Source organism: Dryas octopetala, chromosome 8 (assembly GCF_963921425.1).
Source record: "Dryas octopetala chromosome 8, drDryOcto1.1, whole genome shotgun sequence".
Taxonomy (NCBI): Eukaryota; Viridiplantae; Streptophyta; class Magnoliopsida; order Rosales; family Rosaceae; genus Dryas; species Dryas octopetala.
Window position 1 is genome coordinate 2,009,945 of NC_141373.1, and position 10,485 is coordinate 2,020,429.

Here is a 10,485-nt window from a genome sequence, read left to right on the forward strand (position 1 = left end):
ATTAAGATATTCGTTGGTTCGAATTACATTCATCTATATTTCTTATTCAAGTACAGTGTGCATGTATAGCAACACAAAAACCACAGAAATCACACCATATATATATATATATACATATATATATAACTTAAAGAAAAAAGGCCAATTCCACAATATTGTGAGCTAGATATCCATATAACTACGAATCCACTCCCTGCCAAAAATATATACAAATAAAGTTAGATTTTACAACATGAATTAGCATTTTAATTCCAACATAAATATTAATTGTATTAATTATGCATGCCACACATGCCAACGCAGGTCTTGAAAGATTTTCATTTTGAAATTACGTATACCCAGTTTCTTCTGAGATGACCCATATATTCAATTCTAACCTTTGAGCACAATCGTCAATAGTCAAAACAAGGAACAAATAGATATATTGAATAATTGAAAATTTCCAAGTCATGCATGTACTAGCTTATAAGTTGGTTCATGCATATATATTGATGCATATAAAAAGCCCTGCATCCCCCATCTATTATTCACTGGTTCACTCATTCATTCATTCCATCTTTTGCTTACAACCCAACAAAAGAGCTAGAAAAAGAGAAAAAGCAATAGAATTTTTGTTTGCCCAACAAACCAAACAAACCCAAATTAACCTGAAAATGAAGTTCTCAAACATGGTTTTGGTGGCCATTGTGGTGGTTTTTCTTTTGTTCATGCAGTCACAGGAAGCGTACGGCAGAGTGTTGCATGGGGAAGCAAAATTGGTTAGGGGCAGAACTGTCAATCCGCCATTCTTCCCTATGATTATCAAGCAAATACTGCAGAAGGGTTCATCCCCACCCACTGGTCCTGCTTCAGGGACTAACATCCCAAGCCCACACTAATGGGCTCTCTTCTACAATTCAAACCATCAACCACAATTGCAGCGGGCTACGTACATTTCTTAAACTATATGTTAACAGGCCTAATTGTGGCTTTTATTTATATTCTTATTCTTGGCAGTGAATAACAGAAAATCAATCAAATACCTGTAGAATGCAGCTGGTTTTCTTAATTCCTTTAATAAAGTTGTAATAAAATGTGTATTGATTAGCTTCAAAAAGTACAGAGGAAATTCTTTCTTTCTTTCTTTTTTGTATCGTATGTCAGAATTATAATATATAAGAATTTATTTTTCTTTAACAATGAGTTTAAAAGGTACCTATTACCTTTTTGTTGACCATAAATTTGATACATATGATAAGATTGGATAAGATAAATAAATAATTTAAAGAAGAAGTTTATAACTTGAAGGAATAATATTGACTAATCATAAGGAAAAACTTATCATTTCTAATCCCACTATTTTTTTGTGGGATTAGTGGAGATAAGTTTTCCCTTGTAAATAATTCATCTTCTTTCTATCTTCTTCCTTAAAGTTAGAAGACACTATTCATGTTCTTCCTTAATACACATGAATTTAGTTATTTAATTATTATATCCAATCATATCTTATACATAAAATGAGACCTAATGGTATTGCTTGTTTCATTGTGTGTTATAGTAGCTACTGTTTTCTTTCATTAGAATAAAGAAATTGTGGTGCATTAATTCTAAATACAGTAAGGTCCTGCAGTTTTTAACCAATTAATTAAGTTCAAAAGTACACGCGCGTAGATCAGTAGCAGAAGCACCTCTGACATTTGTTGATATATAGAGATACGTACCATATGATTTTATAATGTCATTGAAATGGAGAGTCGATCTGCATCTGGTGCCGAAGAGAAACGAAGAAGGTTACCTTAATTGGGTACAGAATTGTTCATCAACACATTTTGTTTTAGCGTGGTTTGCTAACATCTTCGGTCACCTTTGTAAATTAGCTAGCTAGCTTTAACAATCCAATATTCGTCCGTTTATTCAATCACAATTAGATATCTTAATAGTTTTCGATGTATCTAATTTTTTGCAATAATGATTCTTGTATATAGACTTAGAGAATAAACGGCTTTGATCATCGAATTACATTGTTGATTGAGTCCCACAATGCAATGCATATCTCATTATGTTTAAAATGAAGTATATCTCAATGAAATATATATCTACAATGGTCTTTTTTTTTTTTGGGCAAATATATATCTACAATTAATAATCTAATAAAACTTTTTGGTACCACAAAAATGATGAGGCATGAAAAAGTAAACTTAATTATTATTATTATTATTTTTTAATCGAGGGTGTCTTGTGCTTGTTTTTCGTGTACCAAACGAATTCCTTGGGCCGGTCAAAGGCAGACAATCCACACTTGACCTAGGGGATTCATAAGGGATTTTACCTCCCTTGCTGCCTGGCTTTAAGGGTCAAACTGTAGACTCGAACTCGGGTACTTGGGTTTACAGCTACATCTCCGAACCAACTCTTTCAACACTTTGGAGTTTAAATTTAATTATTCTGGGCGCACACGAGTAAAGTAGGACATATATATATATATATGACTTGAAAGTGCATGCATATATATATATATATAATGCAAAACGTATGGTATACAACAGCAACAAAAATAGCTTACAATTCAAATATATGTGAACCTGAGTACTTATTAATGTTAATTAACATTGTTAATTATATCCTCCATGGCTTCATGCATATATCAGATCAGAAACAAAATTACAAACTACACCCCAATGCAAAGCCATAGAAGGAAATGAATTAATTAATAAGATATTCGTTGGTTCAAATTGAATTCATCTATTTTTCTTATTCAAGTATAGTGTGCATGTGTAGCAACACAAAAACAACAGAAATCACACCATATAAATATAAGAGAAAGGAAAAAGTCCAATTCTACTGAGTTGGTTTGTCTCCTAGACTTATTCTGCACATGCAGTAAATACTATACTATATAGTCCATATTACATTTGTTCGATATTGCTTTAGGTTAGAATTTCTGGTGTGGTGTACTTACTATTGCCCATATTAATCAACTTATTTATAATCTGCATCCACGCCAAGTAGTGGAGCCCTGGCATTAGGATGAGGAGGAGGAGGAGGAGGCAGACTGGTAGTAGCGATGGCGTGGCCTGCAAAGTTCCTTTGGTTAATGGTTGAAGCTGCGGTGGCGACACCATGAGCCCTAGGCCTAGGGATGTTGGTGCCCTCACTAGGCCCAGTTGGAGGGACATGGCCTCTCTTCATCTCCAACACAACATTTTTGTTGTTCTTCATGATCATCAAGTTTTCTTTCTTATCAGGATCATCATGCATATGCAACACCCTGCCAGCCTCGTACATCTGCATACTCATGAGAAACACCACTATTGTTACTGCTAACAAAACATTAAGATACCTCATATTTAATGATGATAATAATTGTAGGTATATAAAATTAAGATGATATATATATATATATGTATATGTAGCTGACTATAATTAATGGGGGGTTGTATTGATCTGAAACACCAAGATTAAGATGGCTAGCTAGCTAGGATTAAAAAGTGAAGGATATATTGCATGTATGTTATACATGGGTACCGTATTTATAGGCACCAAATTAATTCACCAATATTAATAATATGATCTCCAAGATTTTCAACATTTTATACGTGAAATGTGGTTTGTCGGCTCGACCTTATATTGTTGAAAAGATTGAAAATTGAATTGAATGGGTCAGAAGGTACAGAAGATCAAAATGAGTATTTGATATATATATATGTATGTATTCAAATTTCAAAATGAATATATTCTAGCTATACAAGGTGTTACCTCTCACATGCATCAATATGAGTCATGCAAAGATCAACGTGTTTTCTACAATAATATGTCATGCATTTGGGGCACAAGGAAATCAAAACCAAACCCTGTGAGTCTTTGCCTGTAGAGCGCACCAAAGTATCAAAAACTTGACGTACGTACCCTCCATTGGACCTTAAACCCAAAATTTTGAGTTGACTTGGCAATTATAGGAATTTCTTATAACTGATTCTCGACTTTGAAACTTTGAAGTCATGCACACAGCAGTAAAACTCTGTTTCTGTTTAACGCTGCAAGTGCGTTTGGTTTGTGTTTGACAATTGACATTGACTACCCCCAACACTCTTAATTCAAGGTCCACGCACAACTAGTTTCTTCCTTCCTTCTTAGCCATAAGCTAGTGCTAATTGCATTGCTTCATCATGTATTGAAGAATTTTTAACCCAATTAAAGCTTAGCAGAAACGAGATTAATCCTTAATCTTTACTCGGTTTGGTTCGGTTCAGCCATTTTATTCCAGCATTTACCAAGACGATTTCCGAGTTGGAATATGAAAAAAAAACTGTAAATACCAAGTTGTGCCCATAGAGAACGTTTTATTTTTTTCAACTGTAAACCAGGTTCTTGAAATGAGAATAGAGTGACGGATGCAGGGGAAAAGTTTCTTAACACAATCAATTATCAAAATATATATTTTATCTGGATAAACATCTGATACAATTTATATATGAAACTTATATCCATTCAAACTATTCATCTTGGTCAGCTGTACATCGATGCCTATACAAATATGCTAGTAGCAATGAACCAGGTGAACCAATCTACACAACGCTGCACATCAATTGGTACAATTATTAACACAGCAAGTACAAACCAATAAGAATTGAAGTTCACAAGCGAATGGTGCTCATAACTGCAGTATTAAAATCCAGGGTGTAATGGAAGGGTGACTTTGTAATGAGAGATCTCCATGTCTTCTTCTTAGGATGGTAGATTTGGATGTAAAGTGTTCCTGCCCTCTTATGCAGTCGTGACCTTCGGCTTTCTGTTGACTTAACTGCCTTAAACAGGGTTATTACATTCAGCTCTCCATCCAATACAACAAATCCAAATGATGAGTTGCAAGGAGCCTTTCTTGGTATATGTGACTCCTTACACCAACGGTTTGAAGCCATGTCGTATCTGCAGGGCAGTGAACAGAACATTTACCATGATGTGGAAGAAACATAAGCAACAACCCTTCTTTGGAAATTATCATTCAAAGATCAAATGCAGAGCAGCATGTTTTAAATTGGCTGCATGCCAATCAGGTCCTCGAGTTTTAATTTCTAATAGGATTAGGGGTTGTTCTTGAAATTGAGGATAGCGTACAGCAGTTGAATAGAAGGGGAGAAATTCAAAAGCACAGACAAAAACCGACATCAATAACCATGCATCAAAGCAAAATTATAAGAATGCAGTTAATGACCCCATATAATAGAATAACTTGTACAAACAGTGCCATAAATCTATGATCTTTCAACTTTGTTGTTATATTATTAAAGAATGATACACAATATTTCCTAAATGTAAACCATGATCAATCAACTAGAAAAGTAAACTACAGTATCAAAGCCATTATGTCCCAGTAGAATCTATGTCACAGGTATTCCAAGGACCAGGGACCAGGTCACTAAGTCAGAAACTTTAAATTGGCATAACTATCCAATTTAAATCAACACATAACTCCTCATATGATGAAACTATAAAAGACTTGCTGTAAACAGAATATTTTCTAATTACATTTTCTTAGTTTCATGTCAATTAATAGACAAAGATCTCAAACTCTGTCTTCTGCATTATCCTTTTGCAGGAATATAAAGATCATACTGAACATGAGAAAGTATAACTACAATTGTATCATGCGGAATCAGAATTCAGAAACATTTAGGTTCCCCCCTCCCCACACCTCCCCGGCTGTTTCTTTTAAGACAAATCCAAACACAATAGTATATCAAATACGACCATGCCACAAAGAGTTCCAACATTCCACAAAGCTTGGATATTCTTACAAAAGTCACCAAGAGCTACTGTCAGCACATTAGGTTTCTAAATCAAAGAACATTTTGATGTTTCCACTTGAGATCTCCCTCTCCCCACATACATGTTTTAATTTTTGTTATGTTCAATTCAATGCTGTTGGCTAAGGGTACAAAGGGGACGACAGTCACACTCAATCTAAGATCCGACACCCTAATTTCATCACTCCATTTGCAATTTATTCTGAAGGAAAATCCATGAGTACTTATTCTGGACTGGACCACCTTAGCAACCATTCAGTTTCTTTTACCTTTTCCTGGTTTATTTCTCCCCCTGAGTTATGGAAAAGCTTACACTCCCATTCCCAGATCACACAAACATTTCATACTCAAATGATTACAGAAATCTAAAATTCTCACACCAAACACAAATGCAACAGAGATCAATTTCAATACCTTGTAAGTTTCAAGAAAATGCAATGAGGTTGTTTTGAAAAGGTAAAGAATCAATACACCTGGAAGATGAGGCAGCAGCAAGATTTTATAGCTACTATTCACAATCTAAATCACTCATTCATTTCATTTGAAAACAACCGTCACCCACCAAACTAAAGTTAATTAACACCCGATTCAAACAGATCAATAATGATGCTCACGGTGCAGAACACAAACACTTTAACTTAAAGCTTCATAGAGGTATTTAACAGCAAGACTAAGACTACATCTACATGAATAAGCTGAATCCAGTTGGAACTAAATTGCAACTAGCAAAACAGAAGAAACAAAGCTATTGTACAAAATGGAAAAATCTATGCCCAACCTTAAACACCAAAGCATTAGAAAACTGGAAAAGCTACCTGAATATGTCATTCCCATCAAGCATGAAAACGGCAGGTCGTCCATGATCATCGCCATCGTCAATGACTACAATTTTTCCGAGTCTCACCCTCTCCCCTTGTTCCCACATATCCCCAACCTCCCTCCACTTGCCACCATCATTCCCATTCTTCAATTCCATCACCACGGCATCTTTGTAATACTCGTCCACCGGAAACACCGCCGATATCGTCCTCGACTCGCCATACCCACCCATCACCCAGAACTCCCACTCCTCTCCATCCCCAACAAAGAACCCGGCGCACCCGGCCCGAAAGCTCGGCAACCCGTCCATCGCAACCCACTCGTTTCTCCGAATATCATACCGTTCCACCGAGCTCATTCGACTTCCTGCGGCGCTGAACAGCGTGTGGCGCGAGCCACCGCCGGCGACGAGAATCTGTCCTCCGCCGGGGACGGCGGCGCAGGCGAAGCTGCCGCGCGGGGCGAGCATCGGGGCGAGGAAGTCCCAGGAGAAGGTGGTGAAGTCGAAGCGGAAGACAGCGGAGGACGGCGAGGGGCGGTCGATGGGGAACGAGCGAGTGTCGAAGAGGGAGCCGCCGAGGACGTAGAGGTGGGGCCCGATGGAGAGGGAGGTGAAGTTGCAGAGGCCGTACACGTGGGGGTTGCAGGGCATCGGAGGGAGGGGGCGCCATGCGAGGGTTTGGGGGTCGAAGAGGTAGGGGGAGGCAACGGAGGGGTCTTGGGGGAAGATGCAGAGGAGGTGAGAGAAGTGGCGGTGGCTCTGGCGGAGAGTGATTAGGGTTTTGGAGGAGAGGAACAGCCTCCACGATTTGCAGGTGGATTTGAGGCGGGATTGGTGGGAGTAGGGGATCAAGGAGAGAATCAACGCCGCGACGTCGTTTGGGAGCCCGGGAATTAGGGTTATGGTTTCGTCGCTCAGTGGAAATGGTGAAGATGATGATGAAGAAGAAGGAGAAGAAGGTGAAGGTTGGGTCATGGTGTGTTTCTTCTTGTGATCTCTTCTTCTTCTACACTGATTTGTGTGGAATGTGGAAGGGGCGTTGAGTTTTTTTTAGCTTTGTTTTTCAATTTCAGTTTTTCGTTGTTGTACTGAACTTTCCCCAAACGCTACAGTCTTCTAACACGTGGAATTGGCGGTTGATTATTCTTTCTATTCCTGCCCAAATGGCGGTTTAACCCATTTAACTGATATTTTAGGAGTTTCTCGATAATCAATTCTTCAAATAATTTTATTTTAAAAATTTCTTGATATTGATCATTCTATGACATAAACTTAGTCAAGTTCTCTTGTGTTGAGTGAGGAGTGATCTACTTTATGTGAACTAATCTAGTTGTGGGAAAATTATTGTATGTTGACGTGATTGCTAATTCATTTAGTTGTGACTCATAAATTAATCAAATCAAATGTGTTAACTTACTAATTATTTGACCTAATGTTTATTCTAAAATTGGAAATATAAACCCTCTCAAAAAAAGGGCTACGATCTATGTGTACTCACTCCTATCTTGGGTTTATGATGATTCATTTATCTTAGTCTTGTATTATTTAATCGACACGAAAATAGATGGTCATGGACAAATTATTCATTTTTGTGTTGATTAAACTATACAACAGTTACCACGTGCTCAAATCCGTTACGATCGAGTTTGAGATGTGATAATTGAAGTATATGTCAACACTACATACAATTGATATATCTAATGGATAACGTAATTTTAATTATTGAGAAACCATTGTATCTTCATTGAGAATATCGATACAAATTGTGACTCAAATCTCACAAATATTTCGATTCTATCAAATGATGACGCTATAGCTTCAATCATAATTCTTAACAAATTAGTATTTGCAATTTGTGAGGGTCATTCTAGCTATATACAAAATTCTTGATTAATAATAAGATACGTAAATTTTGGGGGTGGGGGAGGGGAAGAATGATAGGGGTGTACATGGTTGGCCTCAAGATTCTGAGGGTCCAAAGTAAATCATAAATATGGGGTCCTCGACCCTTCATGTATATAAAAGATTTATAAAATTTGGGATTCTTCGACAATCTGAGACTTAAGACAATTGCTTACTTTGCCACTCTCAGAGCTACTTCTAAAATTATACCAAAGAAAAAAGAGATTGATATAGAGTTTTCATATACCTTGTTGTTCTCTTCTTCTTTTTGTTGTACTTATACCCAATGAAGAAAATTTCGTTTTTTTTGAAGGGGGAAATTTTATTCAATGCCCATAATGTTTTCGGTAATTTTGCCGAAATTTCGATGCCTCTTTAGGTGGGTTTCTGTCATTTTTCGGGAGAAATTTTGGCGAAATTTCGTTTTAACCCAAAATGGCAAACTGCTTGCATTTCACAATTTTCACTATCTCTTTCGCTTTTGATGTGACTAACATTCAGATCTCTCAAATCCCAACCCCATTTTCATCTCTTAGATCTTTCTCTGTCTTCTCCCTCTACGCACACTCAGCTCTGGTTGGGGCCACCAGCCACCCATCCTACCTTCGACATACTCATGGTTGAGATTTGTTAGATTATGCTCTTTTGCCTGGCCGATTGGGTTTGGTTTACCTTAATTGTTGTCTCCATCAGAACTGGAAATCATCTACTTCAAGTCTCAAAGCCAGGAAAAAAAAAAAGAAAGAGAAAATCGTCAACTGCTGAAAAATTCCAAGACCAAACAGTGGATAGATTTAGAAAGGAGATGATTAGGGGTTCATTCATGAAGAATAGAGAGGAGGAGAAAGCACACAGATCGATGAAAATGCAAACTAAACAATGAAGTTTTGACTAAAAGAACTATGCTGACATGGAGTAACTTAATACCATTGAATTAATTGTAGAGTAATAATTTATCAAAACGCAAGAAAAGGGCAAACAAGCTAAAAGGCAGAGGAGCAAAATCCCAGAGAGAGATATAAGAATGGTTTCTGGATGATGTTGACTTGTTAGTCTTGTGTGCTTTGTTTTTTGATTGTAAGTTTTTGTGTGGTTTATAAGTTTATATGAGATATGTTCTTTTTTATTTATTATTATTATTTTTTTACAAAAAGTGGAATATCTTCTTTTGTAGTTCTTCTTTTTGGACAGAGAGAAAAATGAAAGGGAATGAGTAAGAGATCAAAAGGAGCTGTCAAAAGAGGCTATTTCAGACTTGAAGGTAAATTAGAAAAAGTTAAAAGTTTAAAAGGAGTGAAAGCTTTTCTTTATCTGAAAAGTAATTGTGAACTCGGGCAATAGTTTCGAAGGTGTTAGTTTTTTAGTTAATATCATTTTTTTTCTATATGATAAATTGATAAGTTCTATGTGTTGTATATTCTTGCGTGAAGGTGTATACAAAAATTGCATTATGCTAATTCCAAGGCTACTTTGTGCACAAAATTACAAATTTAATCATTTTAATGTCAAATGTGATCCATACAAAACAAGAAAAGAAAAAAAAAAGCATTATTGATTGGGGATGTAGATGTAGAGAATGCCAACAAACGTGATAAATAAATTTAAGGTGTTATTTATATAATTATTAATTAGGGACCAATTTTTTTAACAGTATTTGTCTTCAGTGCGCATTATATTCAACTTATATCACATGAAACCTACTATATAATTTGGTTCCTTCAATATTTTTTATCAATGTAGTAAAGAATATGTTAAATAAACATATAGTCAAGTTTCATTCAAAATTTCCGTATTTTGATAGCAATTTTTGTCTAATTTTGTCGAAATCGAAATTTTAATCGAAATTTCTGCGAAAATTTCTGTCGAAAATTTCCTTGAAACCAAAATTTTACTCCTTGCTTATACCTTAATTTACACTAAAAAATTTATATTATAGTTTTGAAGAAAAGGTATTTAAACTTGAGAGAACTTTCAACGTTG

General features: G+C 36.1%; 1 protein-coding gene across 1 annotated transcript; it reads right to left on the reverse strand.

Annotated features, from left to right (window-relative positions):
- Nucleotides 1-4,401: 4,401 nt before the first annotated feature.
- On the reverse strand, nt 4,402-7,676 carry LOC147275858 (Galactose oxidase/kelch repeat superfamily protein). Its single transcript, XM_086254421.1, has 2 exons — nt 6,599-7,676; nt 4,402-4,905 (listed from the first exon to the last, which is right to left on the reverse strand). The coding sequence occupies exons 1-2, from the start codon at nt 7,576-7,578 to the stop codon at nt 4,614-4,616; spliced, it is 1,272 nt and encodes a 423-aa protein (XP_086110547.1). The 5' UTR covers nt 7,579-7,676; the 3' UTR covers nt 4,402-4,613.
- Nucleotides 7,677-10,485: the final 2,809 nt, after the last annotated feature.

Coding starts and splice junctions, on each gene's coding strand:
- LOC147275858 (XM_086254421.1), bottom strand. CDS start 7,578: ATGACCCAACCTTCACCTTCTTCTCCTTCTTCTTCATCATCATCTTCA. Junction 4,906..6,598: donor GATGGGAATGACATATTCAG/GTAGCTTTTCCA, acceptor ACTGCCCTGCAG/ATACGACATGGCTTCAAACC.